This window comes from Pseudonaja textilis, chromosome 17, assembly GCF_049901715.1.
Source record: "Pseudonaja textilis isolate UNSWEBS1 chromosome 17, rPseTex1.2, whole genome shotgun sequence".
NCBI classification, from domain to species: domain Eukaryota; kingdom Metazoa; phylum Chordata; class Lepidosauria; order Squamata; family Elapidae; genus Pseudonaja; species Pseudonaja textilis.
This window is the reverse complement of record NC_142006.1, coordinates 2,142,304-2,164,473: the sequence shown is the minus strand read 5'-3', so window position 1 is coordinate 2,164,473 and position 22,170 is coordinate 2,142,304. Positions and strand designations below refer to the sequence as shown.

The window sequence follows — 22,170 nt, the reverse complement described above, 5'->3', positions numbered from 1 at the left end:
TCAAGGCCCTTTCCTCCCCCATAGACCACGCCATTCACGTTTCTCCCTTATCCTCTCCTCCCTGCATGCCCTAGGATGGAGAGGGGGTGGGCCTGGATTCTCCTCTGACTGCTCAGCCGGCCTCTGCCCTTCCCCAGCCTCCTCCACCACACTTCCACTCCCTGTTGTCTGTTCCTCCTCTTCCTCAGAGTCAGAGTCTCCACCGGGGGCATGACACGCCTGCTTGGAGCAGGGGGCTGGACTAGAAGACCTCCAAGGTCCCTTCCAGCTCTATTCTGATTGAACGAGTCTGTCTCTCCCAGTCTGTCCCCTCTGACAACAGCTGCGGTGGGTGTGCTGGGAGCGTGTGTGTGTCTCATGGGGAAGCCAAGCACATGGGTACCATCTTCTCTGCATGTAGATCTGACCCCCAGCATCTGCAGTGGGGCAGGTGCTCCCCAAAGCTGTCAACCCCTCCTCCCGGGAGTGCAGGGAGGCTGATCAAGCGAAATAAAGACCACCAGAGGTATGAATAACCGTTTTACTAAGTTTATAGGTCAATCCAAAATGCTACACGCAACTATTCTACCACAAGGTCCACACGTTTTTATTTTTGCTTTATTATCAATGGAGTTACAGTAATATTGTAAAGGTTGGCTTTGTTTTTTGTTTTTTTTGTCCTCGTTATTATTAAACAAGAAAGATACTCATGTATACAGTTTAAAGGGAGAGAAATCGTGAGCGCTCGGGGGAGGGGGAGATGGCTTCACCTCTTGATCTCAGTTTGCGTCAAGCTAGCGTTAGATCGGGTCAAAGAGGAGGAGGAGGAGGAGAAAAGGAAGAGCTTGGGAATAAAAATTATCTTTATATACAAACAGTGCCTCGGAGGGGTTAACCGGCCTACACTCACACACACTGCACACGGTTAAGTTCATCTGCGGATTTAAAAACAAAACAACCCAGCTACTTCAGCATTGGATAAATCGGTATAAATAAAAAGGTGCCAACAAAAGAAGAAGAAGAAGAAAAAAAAAAGGATAACAAATTCATTCTTCAGCTTTCCTGGTGCGAGGTTTGGACGCTGCAACCCTTGGCAGCTTTTCAAGACTTGTTCAATTCAACTCCCAGAATTCCTCAGCCAAGGATTAATTCTCTGGGAGTTGCAAGTCCACAAGTCTTTCAAGCAACGGTTGCCAAGGATGGAGAGCCCTGCTCTACGGCCCTTCGAAGCCTTAAAAGTAGCGTTATCACCTACTTGTGTGTAGTTACAAAAATTGGGGAGTGTTTGATGGGGAAGGGGGGGAACGTGAAGCCTGGCCCTCAAGGAGTCAGGGCAGAAGGTGAGTTTAGCAGCAGCAGCAACAGTGGTCAAAAATGAAGCTCCCCTTGTTTCCCAGGCTGTTTGTATCTCGCTCCTACCTGTTTTCTGCAGGCAGGAAAAAAACTCATCCCCCCCCCAAAAAAAAAAACGGAGATAAAAGCAAAATGGAGGTCAATGATTCTCGTGTCAAGAGCCGAGCAACCATTTTGGAGTGGATGCACCGGGAGGCCCCAAATCCGAAGCGGCAAAGGAGAGGCGGCTTTCCACCTTCCTCGACTTTTCTCGGGAGCGAAGCGGAGCCCGGAGGAAGCTTGAGGAAGGCGGGCGGGCGGGCGGGTTGTAAGCTCACGCAACACGAGCCGCGCACCCGCCTATGTATAAAACGGACCCTGATGAAACGGAGTCGTCGAATCTCAGCTTGCGTTCAGGAGCAGGAGGTCTTCCCCGGGGTGTGGTGGGGGAAGGAGGAGGCCGGGGGGAAGCGGTTGCCTTAGGACAGCCCCCCAATCCCGCTGAGTTGCATAGAAGTTATTTCATGATGGAGAACTAAGCGCTGGACAGATGAGAAAGAGACCAGGTTTGGGGGTGGTGGGGGCAGGACTGGACACGCACACACACACATACACACACACATTGGGGAGCGGGGCGCGTGAGTCCCGTTTCTGAAAAGTTAAACCATGCAAGCCCCCTACTTGGAAGGAGCGGGGAAAACCTTCCGCTTCCTCTCTCTCTCTCGCGCGCGCATGCCCGCGCTCTCGGGCGAGAAGAGTTGCGACTTTTTTTGTCAAAAGAACGCTGGAGGGTTGGCGGTTTTGGTTTCCCATTTCTTCCTCTCGAATGGAGCCTTTTTAAAAAGTTGGAACTGTAAAAAACAAAAATAAAACCGAAGGGGGCTGGGGGTGGGGGGAAGCACTCGCTTGTAAACTCGGTTAGGTGAGAAGAAGGCGGTCAATTCTTCGTACCTAGCGCCTCCAAACGGACTGCGGAATGGAGCAGACCACCGTTTTTCTCTGGAAAAAGAAAGGGGGGGAAAAAGCATCCGTCTACAGCTACAACACCCCCTCCCTCCCCCGGTTAAATAATCAGTAGTATGAAGATCCCTCATCGCGTTATAAGCCGCGTGTCCGGCTTGGGTGTCCGGCCTGTGGGGGGTGGGGGAGAGAGAAAAAAAAACCCGCCGCCGTGCGGTGTGTTTCGGGAGTCCTATGTACATCTGGTCCTCTCTTGCCCGCGGTCGGTCGGCCAAGACCAGCTCTGGAAGGCAGAAGGTATATCGGGAGGCCCCGGGAGCCCTCCGAGGTTGCTACCCGGCTTCTTCAGCACGTCTCTTTCCCTTGGACGCCGGTCACTGTCTTTATAGAGCTCAGCGTTCGGTTGAACCAGGTTTTGCGCGAGGCCTGCACCTCGTTCAGCGCCTGTCCCAGGTCGTGTTCCAGGTCCTGCAAAGGGGAACAAGGCGGGATGAGCATGGGGGAAAGGAGGCGTGTCAACTAAAAAAAAAAACACCCCTTTGGTCTTTTTAGTTGTCAGCAGAAAGGGAGGTGGGGAAAGCAGCGCATTCCTTGAATGCTTCAGATAATCGCCTGGGCAGCCGAAGCTGTTGGCACGCAAGATTATTACTGGAGAGCATGTCAACTCCTAATAAATCCATCTTTTTTTACTGTGAGACGCAGCTAGAGACTTGTGATTTGAAAAGGGGTGCATGTCGGAGTCCTGACAGCGCGTGTGAGAATGCCTGACCTGGCCTGGGTCAGGAAACAGATCCACCAAGGTCAATCTGAACAGCCACTTCCTCAGTTAGGAGAGCAGAGCTGCAGGCTTCCAAATCACCAGTTCAGTCAGGGAATTTATTTACTGTAGTTTTTGCTCCGCTAAGATGCACATTTCCCCCACCTCCTTCCCCCCCCAAAAAGTGGGTGGAAAGCTCTGTGCATCTTATGGAGCGAAAAATACAGGCTGCGGCAGTGCGGTCCTTTTATAGGGCTCTTCTGTCTTTGCCATTGTTGTGGTTCGCCGGCAGCCGGTGCAGACGGCAGTGGTATCGGACAGTGAGGGTGAAAGAGAACCAGTCCGGGGAGGACTCGGACGAGGGTCCTGCGTCCGATGTTGAGACGGGGCCAAGACCACCTGGGAATTGGGTGCTGCCTTCGGAGCCTCTGGATTCTGGCAGCAGGGAGGCCGAGGAACGAGGGGGGCCTGTTCCCAGTGCGCGCTTGCTCAGAGCTGCCAGAAGGTGAGAGCAGCTGAGACAAAAGGGGTGACTCGGGAGCAAGGCCGGGAGGTGATTGCCCCTCCCATAAGGGATAAAAGCCAGCCCTTGGGGATGTGTTCTTTGCAGGATGGGTGACTCAGGAGTAAGGCTGGAAGGTGATGGCCCCTCCCATAAGGGATAAAAGCCAGCCCTCAGGGATGTGTTCTTTGCAGGAAGCAAAGAAGTTCTTTAGACTCAGGAGTTCTCATTGAAGCCCTGCTTATTCCGGTTTGTTTTTGAAACTTCTGTTGGTCTTCTGTTCTTGGCAGCCTTTTGCAACCTTGAAAGGGCTTGCTTTTGATATCAGACAATTAGGTTTACAATTAGGTCTCTCGGCTGGGAATGCACAGAATTCCCAGGCGCCGCATTAAAAAAGGTTTCCTTTTATACACAATTTGGGTCTAAAACAAGGCTTGGGTCAGAACAAGAGCCGTGACCCTTGACTACCTACAATCCCCACGGGGGCAAGAAGCTCCGGCCAAGCGTGGCGCCAGCTGCTCTCCTCACCTGGATTTTGCATTCGGCTTCCACCAGTTGCAACTTGGTCTGGGCCAGTTCCAGCTCCATTTCTCGTAACTGGTTCTTCAGCACCTCCTTCTCCTCGTCGGTGTCTTCGTCGGAGCCTTCCCGGGCGATGCTGGCCACCTTCAACCGCCCTTCTTTGTTGAAAAACTCCCGGCAGTGTTCGCAGTCGTCGACTTTATGCTACGGACAACAAGGGCGGACGGTGAGGGTCTGACCTCCTCTCAGACAGGCGGGCTGCTTTGGTGACAAGCCTGGGTGGCCGGCAAGAGCTGAAAGGGCTTCAAACTTGCTTGGCACCACACCCCATCACACACACATGCACACACACACACACACACAAACTGCAAGGCTTGAAGGCAGCAAGTTGAATATTTGAGGTCTGTCTCTCTGCATCCTGAAATCCCCCACTTTCCTTTAGCGAAGCAGTATTGTGGCCCGCCAGCTACCAGTAGGAGCTGGCGGCAGAATCAGACAATGGGGAGGTTCGGGAGGAACGTGGACCAGTTCTGGAGTCTGGGGAAGGTTCTGATGGATGCTCTGCATCGGACCGCAGAGAAAGAGCCAGGGCAGTCCGACATTTCCCAGCCACCAGAAGAAGCAGCTGCCTTCAGAGGGGCTGAGATAAGTGGGGAGGAAGAACAGCCGGGGCCTGTTCCAGACATGCGTATGTGCAGAGCTGTCAGAGGACAAGGGGTCGACTCAGGAAGTAAAGCTGAATGGCCCCTTCCTAGCTGGGGAATAAATAAAAAGGAAAGGGGGAGTGGTGATTGTAAGAGACAACAGTTGGAAGATTCGACCGCTTGCCAGAATTTAATTTACAGCTTTGCAGCTGAAAGCTCTGGGCCCGACAATTATCCCAAGGGACTGATAAGATCTGTACTGCAGTTCACCCTTGGAAGGATGATTGCCTGGACTTGTCGGTGTGTGAATGCCATGAATTCATAGCAGCTTAATAAAGAAGGGTTGTTTTTTGGGAGCAGGAGTCTGCTTATTGGTTCTCCTAAGGCTGGATCAGAACAAGCAGGGACCAAGTGGTTTTCCCAGACAAACGGGATGTTGAAAAGAGTTCGGGAGATGTTCTGGAATCTGCCCCCGAGGCAGGGAATTGGGAAGACTGCCCTCCAGGTGATGCCAAGTCGCCCAGGGTCCTCGGTGCCTCTACTTACCCGGATTTTCTCAATTTCAGCTTTGTTGGCTATCTGCTGCTTCTCCAGCCTCTCGCTCAGTTGGGAGCAGATCTGCAAGGCAAACCGGAGCGGTCAGCAAGAGCCTCGCAGGCCCAAGAAGGGCCTTTCATCCCTCGCCCAGATCCCCATGCCGGCCCTTTGTCCTTGTTGGACACCAAAATCTCTCTTGGTTTCTATGCTCTCGTCGAGCGACTGCACCCTGCTGTTCCTTCCCTTGGCCCAAACCTTCTGACTCTCTCTTGCTTTACCCTATAATCTGAGAAAACTGGGTTTCTCCTCCTAACAGAGGGTGGAGCTTGTTATTTATTTATTTATTTATTTACTTACTTACTTAATTTATTTTGTTCAGTGATGCTCCATCCTAGAGGCTTTTAAGAAGATATTGGGCAGCCGTTTTGTCCGGAATGGGATAGGATCTCTTGCCTGAGCGGTTTTTTTTTTCTTTTAGATTGGATTAGATGAGATTAACAGAGTTGGAAGGGACCTTGTAGGTCATCTAGTCCAACCCCCCGCCCAAGCAAGAAACCCTACACCATTTCTGACAGATGGCCGTCCAGTCTCTTCTTGGAAGCTTCCAGGGATTAAACTCCCACAACTTCCGAAGGCAACTTCTGTTCCATGCTTTGATTGTCCTCACTGTCAGGAAATTCCTCCTTAGTTCCAGGTTGAATCTCTCTCCTCGATTAGTTTCCATCCATTATTCCTTCTCTGGCCTTCAGATGCTTTGGAAAAGAGCTTGACCCCTCTCCTTCTCTCTGGGGCAGCCCCTCAAATATTGGAAGATGCTCTCCTGTCTCCCCTGGTCCTTCTCTTCTGGATGCAGTACTCTATGTGTGATCTTACTAAAGCTTTATAGAGTGGTATTAGTACCTCCCTTGATCATGTCTCCCCTGGTCCTTCTCTTCCCTAGACCAGCCAGGCCCACTTCCGGCAACCGTTCATCGTGTGTTTTAGCCTCCAGTCCCCTCATCATCTTGGTTGCTCTTCTCTGCCCTCTTTCTAGAGTCTCAACCTCTTGTTTATAGTGTGGTGCCCAAAACTGGAGGCAGGACTCTAGGTGTAGCCTTACTAAGGGTTTATTTCTAGTGTGACCAAAACTGGAGGCAGGACTCTAAGTGTGGCCTTACTAAGCCTTTGTAGAGTGGTATTAGTCTCTCCTGTGATCTTGATTGTATCCCTCTGTTAATGCAATTTAGGATTTCATTGGGTTTTTTGGCTGCTGCCGCACACGGCTGAACTAGAAGACCTCCAAGGTCACTTCCAGTTTTGTTATTTGGAGGGCAACCCTCTCCTGCTTCCCTCTTCGAGATGAAATAGTGAGTACCCGATGTAGCCACCCTTTGGTTTTTGTGTGAAAAGGAGGCAGGCACGGAGTTGTCCTGGCCCAAGGGAGCCCGATCCCAGAGTTACTTCGGAGCAGCTGCCTCCTGCTTACCTGCTTGTAGTCTCCAATGATCGAGCTGTTTTTCTTAATCTCGGACTCGGCCTTGTCCAGTTCCCTCCGGCACATCTCCTTCAGCTTCAAGAGAAGACAGAAAGGCTGGTCTGTTCATTCCTCCCTCCACCGGGGTGTCTCTGAGCTCACCCTCTTTCCTCTCTCTTTTTGGGGGGACAGAAGTCAGGAGAGGAGGCAGCAGAGAGAGGCCGCTCCTGTCCACCTGGAGAGCTTGGGGTAAGAAGATAACCTCCTGGGACACTGCTGGTCTCTTTCTCGTGGGGATGGGGGGATGTGGTTGTGGGAATGAATAGCTACAGGGAACCAGACCAGACCAGAGATGATGGTGAAGAGCATTAAAAACAATGAACAAGGTACAATCCTCCTAGCCGGCGTAGTTGTCTTGCGTGGCTAAGTCACATATAACAAATAGTACTTATTTACATTCTATATATGTAATCCTTTCTTATTGTCTTGATCCTTTCTCTTTTCTAACCAACCATAAAACCTGCCCCATATTTTGTAATAATCCGATTCATCCTTATTTTTTTTAAATTCTTTTGTCAATTTGTCCCTTGCTGCGCACATCCAGATTTTCCTAATTATTTCCGTTTCACTTGGAGTTTCTTTACATTTCTGCTGTTGTGAAGAAGCCAATCTCTTTTTTTTGTGTTTGTCTAATAAAATTTAAAATAAAAAATAAAATAAAAATAAAAAGAGATGACGGTGAAGGAAAAAAAAAAACCAAGACAACCGATTATTCTTGGTCCGTCTTTCCTCAGCTGGGGTGGTTATTGGATGTTGGACCTACAGGTGCTTTTTTTTCCCAGGGGCAACTGGACTTTCTTGTTTTTCTTTGAAGATGTTTCGCTTCTCATCCAAGAAGTTTCTTCAGCTCTGACCGGATGGTGGGGAAGGGAAGGATTTATACTCCTTGCAAACAGCTGGTCATTTGCATCCTTTTAGAGGGTCGTTGAGGCCACTTGGGGGTTTTATCTGTGTCCTCAGATCATGTGCAGTTTGTGTTTTTTCTTTGAAGACATTTCACTTCTCATCCAAGAAGTTTCTTCAGCTCTGACCGGATGGTGGGGAAGGGAAGGATTTATACTCCTTGCAAACAGCTGGTCATTTGCATCCTTTTAAAGGGTCACTGAGGCCACTTCCAACAGTTCCAAGAAGGCTCCACACATCCATTTGCACCACTCAGGTGACTCTGAGGACACAGACAAACCTCCAAGTGGCCTCAACGACCCCCTAAAAGGATGCAAATAACCAGCTGCCTGCAAGGAGCGTAAATCCTTCCATTCCCCACCATCCGGTCAGAGCTGAAGAAGCTTCTTGGGTGAGAAGCGAAATGCCTTCAAAGGAAAACCAGAAAGTCCAGTTGTCTCTTGATAAAAAAAGCCCCTTTGGGACAACCCTGAGCTGGAGGACGGAGAATCTCCATAGACATCAGATGCTGAGCTGCAGGAAGGATCGGCTAAAACCAGAACTGACCATATTCCCTGCCTCTTGCCTGACCGGCTGTCCTCCCTAACCCGACCCTGTGCCAACCTGAGCCGATTCCTCCTCCAGCCGCCTCTTTTCGTCCTCGGCGTCTATCAGCTTCTGCTTGGTCATCAGCAGTTCCTTGTTCAGCGCGTCGGCTTTTTCTTCCGCCTGGAAAGGGAAACATCGACGGCCAACGCGACCAGAACGAGAGTTATAACCGTTTGAAGAGAAGGGAAACTTTGCTCGGCTCTTATGCAGACGTTCAACCCAAAGGCGAGAGAGAGAGGAGACCGGGAACTTTTAAGAGTCAAGCTCGGGTTTGGGGGGTCCCTGCGGTCCAAGGGAAGATTTTAAGATAACGCAGAGCAGCGATAAGAGGGGTGCAATGGCCTAGAGGTGGAGCTCTCGCCTCATAATCAGGAGGCTGTGAGTTCGATTCCAGGTAGAGGCGGGTATTTCTCTCTCTGGGCACAATGAGAAGTGCTCTGCTGAATATGACTGCGCCTTGGTGACAGGAAAGGCATCCGGCCAGTGTTTACTCAATCAACTCAATCCATTTGCCTCGGCTTCACCCAGTAAAGGGATTACGGGGTCATTAAACGACAAAGAAGAGAGTGGTGATAGCGGCAGAGTCAATCCTTGGAGAGGAAAAGGAGACACCTGTCTCAGAGCGGCCAAGGTATCTCTTAGCCCACCATTCCGGCGGGATGGCAAGACACCTCCTGTCTCCTTGCAAGTTTTCTGCCCCAAGGAACAAGCTACAACCATGTCACAACGACCTGGAATCCGAAAGCTCCAGTGTTCTGTGGGCGTTAGGAGGAGGGCAAGACACTAAGCTTAATCGTAGCCAAGAACAGAGTTAACTGTTGGAGTATCGTATGTCAGAATTATTAAAACAGGGTGATTTGTTCTGCTTGTTCAGGCCAGGGGTGCTTCTAACCCTTCCCAAGACTTCTGTGTTTGGGGAAATTTCAGCCTCTGTGGGAGGATTTATCCCTCTCCATTCTGGGTGTGCCGATAGCAAGTCCTGGCGCACTCCAAGGGCAGGGCTGGGGAATTGAAATTGGCAGTCCAGTCAAGAGAGTGCAAGGATTTAGCAGGTGGCCCCGGAAGAACCGAGCCAATTCCAAGGATTCTCCTGCAAAAATGGGTGGGAAGTGAAAATGGGTTTTCAACCATGGAGGCTTCCCCTTGGAAGTTTTCCTTCCGCACATATGTGGTGCAAGACTCGAGAGGCAGCCTGAGACCTACCTTGGGTAAGGGAGAGGAGAAAAAGGAGAAGAAGAGGAAGGAGGAGGAGGAGGAGGAGGAGGAAGAGAAGAAGTAGAAGTGGAGAATAGAACAACAGAATAAAAGAAAAATAAATAACTGGATAAGCCAGAGTTGGGTATTCAGCCGATTCAGACCAGTTCTGGAGAACCGGTAGTGGACATTTTGAGTCCTTTGGAGAACCGGCCAATCCCACCTCTGACTGGTCCTGCCAACCCCCATCTCTTCTCTGCCTCCCAAGTCCCAGATGATCGGCTGGGTCTTCTTGTGTTACCCTGCACAGGAGAACAGAGCTGGAAAGCAGGTTAGTGGGGTGGGGAGGGAAGGGGGATTTTGCAGGAACCTTTCCCCTGCCACGCCCACAGAACCGATGGTAAATAAAAAAAAAAACTGAATCCCACCTCTGGAACAAGCACATCAGCAAGAAGAGGGCTCTCCAACGGTGGCAACTTTTGAGACTTCTTGTGGACATCTCCCAGAATTCTTTGGGAGAGGAGGAGTCCACAAGTTGCCAAGGTTTGGAGAGCCCTGATCTAGAAGATGCCCGGGAAAATTTCGCTTCTCTACGGAGCAAATGGTGCTAAAACTGTTGGTTACCCAGGAGGGGGAGAAGAAAAGTCTTACGTTGTCCAAGTCCTTCCGCAGGGCGATCTTGCTGGTCACCAGCTCGTGGGCCAAGTCGTCGTTCTCCTGCTCCAGCCTCATGTTGGCTTCTTGCAAGCGTCGGTTTTCTCTCTGCAAGGACGCCAAAAGGAGCAGGCGTGAACCCCGAACCCAACGCCCCCCACATTCTTCTAGATAACAGTAAAATTGAATTAAATTAAGATTCCGACCCAAGTTAAGACGTAACCAAGCCAGGAGTCCCTCCCAGTTTGGTTTAGTTTACTTTATTGTCATTGCACCTTGTACAATGAAATCGAACACCGTCTTCGGTGCGCATCACGACCATGAAAATAAACACAAACACACACATCCTTCACCCTCCACACATTGAAGCGAAAACCCCTGACACCACACCAACACTGCACTCTACAGTAGAATTCAACACAGCTCCTGCCCTGGGATAGAAGCTGATTTTCAGCCAATTTGTCCTTGGTTTTACTATTATCCTGTACCGCCTGCCAGATGGTAATAGTTCAAAAAAAAAGGGTGCCCAGGATGAGATGGATTTTTGAGAATGTTTTGAATTTTCTTAAGGCAGCGGGAACTATAAAGCTCTTCCAAAGAGGGGAGAGGGCAACCCAGGATCTTCTGTTGGTCTGTCCCTGCTTTTATGACAAAAGGAGAGAAATGAAAATACTTAAAAGCAACTGAAAACAGCCCTGGCAACTCCAGGAGTGTGTGAAGGGAGACCAAACGTGCGGAAATGGCCGTGGGGGGTTCAGGTTTTAGAGGCCCAACTCATGTTCGCACAGGAGGAGGAGAAAAAAAAAAGTAAGGTCAGAAAGATAAGAGAAGTACTAACCAGGGAAGTGCCGAATGATTCATGGTCAGAATCTTGACCTTTTTATGTGTTGCCAAGAAATTGGTTTATGTCACGAGGGGGATTAAGTCTGGGAGTGGTGCGGTGTTCTAGAGGTGGAGCTCACAATCAGGAGGCTGTGAGTTCGATCCTAGGTAGAGGGTCCCGAGAGCCTCGGTGGCGCAGTGGCCAGAGTGCGGTACTGCAGGCTACTTCTGCTGACTGCCGGCTGCCTGCCAATTTGGCAGTTCGAATATCACTGGCTCAAGGTTGATTCAGCCTCCCGTCCTTCCGAGGCGGGTCAAATGAGGACCCGGATTGTTGGGGGCAAGAGGCTGGCTCTGTAAACCTCTTAGAGAAGTCTATAAAGCACTGTGAAGCGGTATATAAGTCTAAGTGCTATTGCTATTCCTTCCTTCCTTCCTTCCTTCCTTCCTTCTTTCATCCCTCCCTCCTTCGTTCCACCCTTTCATGTTTCCTTCCATCCATCCATATTTCTCCTTCCTTCCTTCCTTCATCCTTCCCCTCCTTCCCTCCACCTTTTCATGTTTCCTTCCATCCAACCATATTCCTTCCTTCCTTCCTTCCTTCCTTCCTTCATCCTTCCCTCCTTCGCTCCACCTTTTCATGTTTCCTTCCATCCAACCATATTCCTTCCTTCCTTCCTTCCTTCCTTCCTTCCTTCCTTCCTTCCTTCATCCTTCCCTCCTTCACTCCACCTTTTCATGTTTCCTTCCATCCAACCATATTTCTTCCTTCCTTCCTTCCTTCCTTCCTTCCTTCCTTCCTTCCTTCCTTCCTTCCTTCCTTCCTTCCTTCCTTCCTTCATCCTTCCCTCCTTCGCTCCACCTTTTCATGTTTCCTTCCATCCAACCATATTCCTGCCTTCCTTCCTTCTTTCCTTCCTTCCTTCCTTCCTTGAGCCATGGTGGCACAGTGGTTAGAATGCGGTACTGCAGTCTCCTTCTGCTTCCTGCCGGCTGCCTGCAATTGGGCAGTTTGAATCTCACCAGGCTCACGGTTTAGTCAGCCCCCCGTCATTCCCAGGTGGGTCAAATGAGGACCCAGATTGTTGGGGGCAAGAGGCCGACTCTGTAATCCACTTAGAGAGGGATGGAAAGCACTGGGAAGTGGTGTATAAGTCTAAGTGCTATTGCCAGAGGCTGATATTTCTTCTCTGGGCACAACGAGAATTTATCTCCTGAACAAAACTCTGCACTGGCAACAGGAAAGGCATCCAGCCAGTAAACACTCAGCTCCATTCAGTCGCCCCGATTCCACCCCGCAAGAGATTATGGGGTCATTAAACAAACGAACAAAAAAAAACCCCTTCAGTTTTCTGTCTTTGTGCTACCCCTTGTCTAGTCTGCACACACGAGGGGTGTGTTTGAAGCAGGACAGCCTCACCTCAAACCTTTCAATGGGATCCTCCTGCTGAGCCTGTTGCTCCCGCATCGTGTGATATTCTCGCTCGTATTTCTTCAGCTTCTTTTGGCTAATCTTAAAAAACAAAACAAAAAAACAAAACCATATTAGAGCTCCATCAACAGAATAGAATAGAATTCTTCATCGGCCAAGCGTGGTTGGATACACAAGGAATTTGCCTCCGACAGATAAACTCTCCGTGTACATCCAAGTAACAAGTGATAAATCATGATCGTAATCATACAATCATCAAAAAAATCATCAAGATAGAACTCTCAGGGATTAAATACTAGGATGCTAAATAAGCAGTTACTCCAATTCAATCATGAGCCTTGAGCCACACTCCCAAAACTGAAGAAGGTTTGTTTGAAGATAACATTCTACGTCCGGCACTAACCTGAGCGTGGCCAACTCTAGAGATACGTAATTCACTGTCACCCTTGATCCTGCTTTCCCCCCCATCCCCTCTGGGTGTTATCATCCAATGAAAAAAACCTCCATAGCCAAGAGTCATCAATCATGCTCTCCAATAAGATTTTTTCCACCGGCAGAAGCTTCAACCATCTAATCAGTCTTTAAAGAAAATATGAATGGAATGTCCTTTCGATTCCACACTGCCGCCTGCGCTTTGAAACGCTCCCCCTTCTTTCTGTTGTCAACTATAAAACGTGTATACAAAATGTTTTTATGAGTTGACACAATCAACATGAATCATAAGAAGGACACTAAATAGAAGCAACCAACATAAATCTTAAGATTCAAACCAAGTGATAGTCATGAGAAGCTAAGGAAGTAAATAACAGGAAAGATGAGAGTAACACAGCCCTACTAGGTGGTTTGATATCTCAGGGCATAAGACAATGTTGTGGGAATTTGTTGTTTAGCAGGTATGGGACGGGGGCGGGCGGGAGAACCGTCCTTCTGTCTAGTTGTTTAGGCATGCAATGCCCCATAGCATCATCTTGAGAGACGAAGTTTCTGTCCAGGATGTGAGGTGTGTGTAGATATTTACTCAGCCCTCTTTCTGGCTTGCGCAGTATACAGGCCCTCAATGGAAGGCAGGCTGGTTGCAAATGTTTTGGGTTTTTTTCCTGCAGTCCTAACAGACAAATGACAGACTCAATCGTTCCTCCGTAGAACCGAACCAGCAACTCCTTGGGTAGTCCTGAGCTTTCTGAGTCAGAGCAGGAAGGACATTCTTTGTTGGGCTTTTTTGACGACGTTTTTGATTGGGCGTCCATTTTAAGTCTCGAGATAGGATAGAACCCAGAAACGTGAAGGTCTCTACTATGGATACTGCCTTGTTTAGCATTGTAATAGGTGGTAGAATAGGAAGGCTTCTCCTAAAATCTTTTTGCTTGCTGACATTGCTGAAGGTTTGAAACTAAGGAGAACCAGGGACCCACTTGGCTGCAAAGATGTCAAAGCTGGGTGAGAAAAAGGGTTGTGCAAATTTTGTTAAGCTTGTCCTGGTGCTCCCTCTAGTGACCTCGAGGCAGAAGAGCTACCCAGGAGCGTGTGTGTGTGTGTGTGTGTGTGTGTGTGTGTGTGTGAGCGCACGCACGCACGCACAAAGGGAAAGAGGAGGAAGAGACAAATTCCTTCTTTTGTTCTTCCAGTGTAAGGCAGCCCAAAAGGACCAATCGGATAGACAGAGCAGAGTTATTCAACGGTGGGAACTTTAAGCCCGGAGGACTTCAACTCCCAGAATTCCCCAGACGTTGTCTTAAAAGTTGCCAAGCTTGAGAGGCATCAAGGGAGAGTCTCAAAGGAAAAGCAGGCAGCTCCCCCGGAGAGAAATTAAGATCTCATTAGGTGCTTTCATCAAAAAGAACACTACATCAGAGTGAAACAGAAGATAGGTGGCAGGAAGGGAGAGAGGAAGGAAGAAAGGAAGAAGGAAAGGAGAGAGAGAGAGAGGAAGGAAGGAAGGAAGGAAGGAAGGAAGGAAGGAAGGAAGGAAGGAAGGAAGGAAGGAAGGAAGGAAGGAAGGAAGGAAGGAGAAAGGTAGGTAGAAAGGAAGGAAGGAAGGGAGAAAGGAAGGAAGGAGAATGGTACATAAGTAGATAGGTAGGTTGGAAGGAAGGAAGGAAAAAGATAGGGAGGAAGGGAGGAGACAGATAGGTAGGAAAGAAGGAGGGAAGAAGGAAGGAGGGAAGAAGGAAGGAAGGAGGGAAAGAGAAAGATACAAAGAAAGGAAGGAGAAAGGTAGGTAGGTAGGTAGGAAGGAGGGAAAGAGAAAGATGGATGAATAGGAGGGAAGGAAGGAAGGGGGAGACGAAGGAAGGAAGGAGAAAGATAGATAGAAAGGAAGGAAAGAAGGAGAAAACGGAAGGGAGAAAGGTCAGTAGGAAGAAAGGAAGGAGAATGGTAGATAAGCAAGTAAGTAGGTAGGTTGGAAGGCAGGAAGGAAGGAAATAGGGAGGGAGGAAGGGAGGAGAAGGGAGGGTGGGAGGGAGAAAGGAAGGAGGAAGATAAGAAGGAAAGAAGGAAGGAAGGAAAGGAAGGAAGGAAGAAGAAAGAAAGGAAGAAGGAAGGAAGGAAGGAAGGAAGGAAGGAAGGAAGGAAGGAAGGAAGGAAGGAAGGAAGGAAGGAAGGGAAGGAAGGAAGGAAGGAAAGGAAGGTAAGGTAGGAAGGAGGGAAAGAGAAGGATGGACGGATGGAAGGAAGGAAGAAAACCTCAACCAGGGCTGGTGAAACAGACCTCCCTTGAGAGATCCAGGTGTCTGCAGGTGCCCTCACCCCTCCCAGCTCTGCATGTGGTCACATTCACACGTTTCTTTGTTTTTTTTAACCCTTGGCCAAGTGGGGCCGTCCCTGCCTTTGCCTCGCCCCTCCTGGATTGCTTCCAGACCTGACCGAAGGCAAAAAAGAAGGCAGAGACTGGGCCGGCTCGGTGCCCCCAACAGCCATCTCTCCAGAAAGCCTTCGGAGACACAGAGAGAGAGAGAGAGGCGGGTGGTCCAAGAAGACGGAGCTGCAGCCCCCGCCTTCTCAAAAGGGACGGAGGTCTCCCCCTCCCCGCTTTCGGCTGGCCCCCGCCCAGAGTTACCTTCATGCTACACGCCAACTCCATCAGTTTCTTGGCGTTCTCCTCCGAGCGATACCTCTTGGGCAGCTGCACTCGGAAGAATTTCAAAGCCCCCTCGAAGTCCGTCAGCAGCAAGTCCTCCCTGGTGGTCTAGGAACAGGCGGGGGGAGAAGAGGAGGAATCACCAGTTGCCCTGCCTCGAAACCAGGACGGACATGTTCCCCCGAAAATAAGACCCATCCCTATGTACCAGTCAGGGTAGGCAAAAAATGCCAATCCTAGGTGTTTCTCTGAGCTAATCTTGTCAGCTTTGGCTTCCCTATTTGTGCTGCTTATTGGGAGTCTCTTTGCTTATGAATACCACGTTTCCCCGAAAATAAGACCCTGTCTTATATTTTATATACATGAATCTATCTACCTCTATCTCTCTCTCCTCTATCAATTCTATCTAATCTGTCTATCTATCTATCTATCTATCTATCTATCTATCTATCTCATTTATCTATCATCTATATCTATCATCTATCTATATTATCTATCTATCATCTATCTATATATATATATATCACATCTATCTATATCATTTATCTATCATCTATATCTATTATCTATCTATCTATCTATCTATCTATCTATCTATCTATCTATATATATCATCTATCTATATCATTTATCTATCATCTATATCTATAATCTATCTATCTATATTATCTATCTATCTATCTATCTATCTATCTATCTATCTATCTATCTATCTATCTATATCTATCATCTGTATCTATCATCTATCTATATCATCTACCTACCTACCAACCTATCATCTATCTATATCATTTATCTATCTATATCTATCATCTATCTATATCATCTACCTACCTACCTCCACATAAAAAGGCGCCAGGTCTTATTTTGGGGGGAAGTCCTCCATTGACTAACCTCACTTGCGCACGTCGCCCCCGGCCTCTTTTTCTCTGTCAGAGGCCTCCAGGAACTTCTTCTTCTGCAGCCAGCAAGGCTTTCCTGAAGGCCTCTGCAGCCAACAACAGAGCTTTGGATCGATCCAGAGCTTTGTTCTCAGCTACAGAGGCCTGGGGCTGGCAAGGCAGGTGTCCGGATGTGTGAGGCCGAGCTACAACTGTTCAAAAGTAAGTAGTAGGGCAGCTCCATCCTCCACAACCCCACTCTAGCCTGCGCAGAGCTACCAGGAGAAGGGAACAGTTAAGGAATAGGGGTTGACTCGGGAGTAAGAGCATAGGTGGACAGTGAATGGCCCCTCCCATAGGGAATAAAGAGGAGCAAGAGGGGAGTGGGGTTTGCAGGAGACCACTAGTTCGTTTAATTAGTGTGAAGATCTGTTCCTGAGTTCTTGCCAAGTATTGTCTGCTACAGCGTGGCATTTGGAAGCTATCGGCCTGGCAACTCTCCAAGCCTGATCAAGGTCTGTCCTTGTCAATCACTCTTGAAAGACTGTTTCCCCGGGACTTGGCTGGGTGTGAATGAGAGGAATTCACTTTAGCCTAAATAAAAGGGGTTTTTGTCGGGACGAGGAGTCTGCTTCGTGATTTTGGTGAGGCCTGGGTCAGAACAGGAGGAAGAAGGGAGACGCTTTGGCTTCTCCCCGGCCTTTTCTCTGCGGAGGACAAAACTCTGGCACAAAATCTGTGAGCCGATTCAGTGTGTGAGAACCTCAGCCTTTCTCAGTCTCCTCAACCCATTTCCCTGATTCAGTTTGGGACTCCCAATTCTTTCCTGCGACCCTGCAGGTTGAGAAGGACCCAGAGCAAAAGGAAAGAAGATCCCAGGAATATCAACAAGCCCATGCTTCCCAACCCACCTCCCTTCTTGGTAATTCCTTGGACTGGAGGCTGAAAGGATTCCAATCCCCAAGAAATTCAAATCCCAGCTATCTTAGTTCTGCCGGTCTCATGGCGGCAGAGCCTGGCAGGGATGGTGCGCGACTTGGCCCAGAAAAGTAAATACTCACTTTTAATAATCCAAGGGCGACGTTAAAAATAACACTGATGCCCTGTAAAAGAAAAGAGAAGGAGGAAAAAAACCTAAATATCCACAGGTTTAACAGAATAATAGCACTGAAAGGGACCTTGTAGGTCATCTAGTCCAACCCCCCAGCCAAGCAGGAGACCCTACACCATTTCTGACAGATGGCAATCCAGCCTCTTCTTGAAAGCCTCCAGGGATGAAGCTCCCACAACTTCCGAAGGCAACGTCTGTTCCATTGGTTGGTTGCTCTCACGGTCAGAAAATTCCTCCTTATTTCTAGGTTGAATCTCTCCTTGGTCAGTTTTTTAAAATTTGTATTTATTTATATTTTATTTACACACACACACACACACACAGTCTCTCTATAGATGATAGATATATATAGTTAGATAAATAAATTACTTTAAATAGATAGATTAATCTATCATCTATCTACTGAATCTATTGTATCTGACTATCAATTTATTTATATCTATTATCTATATCAATATCTATCTTATTTCTATCTCTATCTTATATCTATCTATCTATCTATCTATTTCTATCTATCTATCTATCTATCTATATCATATCTATCTATATTTCGATATCTATATCTATCTTATTTCTATATCTATCTATCTATCTATCTATCTATCTATCTATCTATCTATCTATCTATCTATCTATCTATCTATCTATCTATCCATCCATCCATCCATCTATCTTATTTCTCTCTCTCTCTCTCTCTCTCTCTCCCTCTCTCCCTCCCTCCCTCCCTCCCTCTCCTCTCCTCCATTTCTACCTACCTAAATGTAAATATATGAATTTTATCGGAGCCGGCGCCAGCTTTGGCAGAGTTTGGGTAGGTAGGCAAACCGCGGCACACGTACCTCGCACAGCAACAGGTCGATGATGTGGAAGACCATGTAGAGGGGGAACTTGGCGGTGAAAAGGGTGAGGAACCACTGGGAGGCATACATGTGAGCTTCTAAGTTGATATCTAGGAAGTGGCTGTAGAGGTCGGGGCTGTACTCCTGGAAGAGAAACGAGGAGGAAATGGAGAGGCTGACCCCCGTTCGTCTGAGTGCTTGGAGAGATACTGAAATTCAGGAAGTCCCTGAATTACGACCTCGACGGAGCCCATCATTTCTGTTGCTAAGTGAAACATTTAAGCGGCTTTGCCCTGTGTGATGACCTCCCTTGCCACGGTTGTTCAGTGAGTCGCTGCCGTTGTTAAATGGTTGCTGAGCGAATCTGGCTTCCCCGTTGGCCGGTGGACCCTGCGACCGTCGTAAATAGGAGTCAGGTGCCAAATTTGGATCCCACTGCTGCAACGGTCCTGCCGTTGTTAACGCTGAACGGTCACTAAACGAAGGACTACCTGTAACGTCATTATCCCAACCCCACCGTTTGTGTTTTACACGAACGTTTCGGCAGCAAACGGGATCCTTGATTCACAAATATGCTTCACGGGGGTTTGTTCTGCACAGAATATGCCTAAATTATCCCTTTTTATCTTTGCACTATCTCCAGCAAAGCTTAGACAACTTCATTATCACTTTGAGCGTACACTCAACGGCATACGTTAAAATGAAATTTTGTTGCAGTCAGCTCTCCAAGGGTCACCCTATCCAATACACCCGCGTGAACGTGACAAGACAAGTACAAAATTTTGTATATACACACACATACATTCTATGACACAGAAAAACAACAACAGCACAGTCTAATTTGGATGTATACATGTACACGGCGAGAGAAGTGAATCTGGTGTTCCGACCCAACCGGGTTCCCAAAGAGCCAACCCAGACAAAGGCAGCAGCCCCCACCTTTTAAGGTTTAATAACCAATTCTGTTCTGGAAGCTGCTTTCCAGTAATTAGCTCTGGCAAGAAAGAGCCTTGCCAAGTTGTTTGTCAAGGCTTCCAAAAACCCAGAGATAAGAATGAATTCACAAGATTTTCCAAACACGAACTAAGATGTCCACCAGTTGAGTTTCAGAGCCCCTTTGCTGTCTGCAAAGAACGCGTTTTCCAAACCTGGCTTTTACCCTCTTGAAGGAGGGAGGGGCCATTACCTTGCAGCCTTACTCCTGAGTCACCTGTGCTGCTGTAATTGTTCTTTCCTCCGAGTAAGCCTTCGTGCACGTGCACTTGGCACAGGCTCCTCGGGAACCTCCTCATCGCTGCTGCCAGCCCAGACCCATCCCTGAAGGCAGCAGTCCACTCCCTGATGGTCCTGGCCCCTCATCAGAGTCCTCGCTCTCCTCAGCCATCTGCACCTGCTGCCGGCTAACCATAACAATCTGGTAGTCCTGCTAGAAATACTTCAAAACCTCCTCCCAGGGGGGAGCAACAGAAACAGGCCCTAAAATGGGTGGGTGGGGTCTCTAACGATGCTTTGAACTCTAAGCACATAGCGTTGATAAGCAGCATCCTGAATAATAGGAAGCGGGCTTTCTATAATCTTCTCCATTGGCCTCACCACTCTCTGTAGGGACTTTCTATCTGAGGCGCTGCCGCCATCAAATCGGACAGGGATGCGGTTTGTTAAAACACTCTCGGTTGTGCCCCCGTAAAAAGTGGCCAGGACAAAAGGAGAAAGATGTGCTAAGTCAGGGGTTGCTAACCTTTTGGACCTCAGGGACCACGAAACCTATAATTTTAAATCCCGCGGACCGCTAATATGGAGTTTGACTGACGGTGGCTTGCTGACATTGGTGGGAAAGTCGGTCCCATATTCCGGCGCTGCAGTAATCACAAGACTGGCTCTTTGGTCATCCCGGAGCAGCTGCTCCAGTCCATGGCAGGCTGATACACCTAGGTGGAGGAGCAGCTGCTCCGGGATGACCAAAGGGCCAGTCCTGTGACTCCGGCAGCTCTGGAATACGGGGCCGACTTTCCCACCAACGTCAGCAAGTCACCCCGGGGCGGATTTCCCTCCCCGGCCATTGGTCTTACCTTCCAGTTCCACTTCATGTGGCTCTACTCAAGGTAAGGCCCAGTGGGTGGGCAGGCCATGTGGGCGGCGCAGCCCTGTGTTCCCATGCAGCCTGGATTAATTCCTTTTGGTGGTGGGGGCATTTCTCTGAGGACTACTAAAATTTTCTCACGGACCACCAGTGGTCCCTGCCCCAACCGGTTGGTGACCACGGTGCTCAGAGACATTCTTACCTGCATCAGGCGTTCCAGCTGATAAAACTTGCAGTGCAGGTCCTCAAAATTCTGCTTGAAAAGCTCCCGGAGTCCATAGTCAAACATGATTTTGACCAGAACACTGAAGGCCTGTTCTTCAGGCATCTGTCAAAAGATGAGAGAATGAAACCTCCTGTCAGGCGTTTTTCAAACAAAAAAAGATCTGGAATGTGAACCTTGAGAAAAACAAGGCCTAGCGTCGAAACGAAGATGGACAGCCAGGTCCATCGGCAGGAAATCTGTATTTCTCCTCATCGGGGACCCCTTCCTTCTTTGGGGCACCCCGTAAAACTAATATTTCAGCTTTCTTTTCCAAGAAGACGAAGACAGTGGGAGGAACCCAAGCCGGCCATCTTCGTTGAAACACAGGTGAAGGAGCCATCTCAAAAACCTGGTTTATTTGTCTAGGCAGCAACACAAGCCTTCAAAATATTAAGTACGGCTCGCGAGCTTCCAACCTTTGCACCAAGGGGATATTTTTTAAGAGCACAAGGAAGGTGAAAATTGTGTATATCGGGAGAGAATTTCTCTTACTCGAATCAAGATTTGAAATGTTTGAGGCCCTTTCGGCAGGTCCCTCGAGCCGAAGGGTTGCCGACGGTTGGGGAAAAGAAAGTTGGGAGAGGCTTTTTTCAGACTTTGCCATTTTCAAGAGGTTAAAAGGTCGCCCTCAACTTACGACCACGATTGGGCCTGGAATTTAGGTTTGTTAAGTAAGACATTGGTTGAAATTTTGCCTCATTTACGACCTCTTTTGTGCCACGGTTGTTAAGCGAAAATCACTGCAGTTAGATAAATTAGTCATGTGGTTTTTAAGCGAATCTGGTTTCTCCCAGATTGACGCTGCTTGTCGGACTGTCGCAAAAAGGGATCGTGTGACATGACAATCGCCGTACATGTGAGTCAGTTGTCAATCATCCGAATCCAAATCACTATAGGAATTCTGCAATGGTCTTAAGTGTGAAAAGCGGTCATCGTCACTTTTTTTTCAGTGCCGTTGTAACTTTGGACGGTCATTAAATGAACTGTTGTAAGTCGAGAACTACCTGTATTTTGCACACGGGTTGAGTGGGGTTTGAATCAAGGGATTGGTTTCTATCCACAGCCCAAGGAAGCTGTCGATGAAGGCGCCTGGGCTGGTCTAGAGAAGCTCAATCGTGGTCTGGAGTCAAACTGGCATTGCAACACAACCATTAAGGAAAACCAGCTTGTGAGAACTGCCTTAAACATGGTTTCAACACACACACACACACACACACACACACAGAGATCTCTTCTGTGCTTCAAACTGGCTTTGCCTCTAGTGAGCTGGGTGGCGCAAAGCCCATCCTCTCTCTCCCTCAAGTTTTGGAGCTGTTTGAATAACTTGACATGTCCGTTTGTGTGTGTGTGTGTGTGTGTGTGTGTGTGTGTGTGTGTGTGTGTGTGTGTGTGTGTGTGTTAAAGGGATGGGAGGAGGAATGTGCTCCTGTCAATCCAGCAGGAAGTCTGCTTTTTCACAAAAGTGATGGGTCTTTTTTAAATTTAGCTGTCGAGGATGCTATGGCCACCCTTCAAAAGAGATGAAGGACGAGGAATTTAAAAAAGAAGGAAAGCAAAAAAGAAAAAGGAAAGAAAG

General features: G+C 48.4%; 1 protein-coding gene across 1 annotated transcript in view; it reads right to left on the bottom strand.

Moving 5' to 3' along the window:
• Positions 1-506: 506 nt before the first annotated feature.
• RABGAP1 (RAB GTPase activating protein 1) overlaps positions 507-22,170 on the bottom strand; it is a 77,437-nt gene continuing 55,773 nt past the window's right edge. Inside the window, exons 16-26 of the mRNA XM_087914392.1 lie at positions 20,532-20,657; positions 18,250-18,393; positions 17,361-17,402; positions 15,398-15,526; positions 12,328-12,420; positions 10,083-10,193; positions 8,253-8,357; positions 6,699-6,782; positions 5,243-5,314; positions 4,059-4,256; positions 507-2,739 (exon numbers count right to left, since the gene is read on the bottom strand). Of these exons, the coding sequence (XP_087770518.1) occupies positions 2,617-2,739; positions 4,059-4,256; positions 5,243-5,314; positions 6,699-6,782; positions 8,253-8,357; positions 10,083-10,193; positions 12,328-12,420; positions 15,398-15,526; positions 17,361-17,402; positions 18,250-18,393; positions 20,532-20,657 (1,227 nt within the window). The 3' untranslated portion in view covers positions 507-2,616. The remainder of the gene's footprint in view (positions 2,740-4,058; positions 4,257-5,242; positions 5,315-6,698; positions 6,783-8,252; positions 8,358-10,082; positions 10,194-12,327; positions 12,421-15,397; positions 15,527-17,360; positions 17,403-18,249; positions 18,394-20,531; positions 20,658-22,170) is intronic.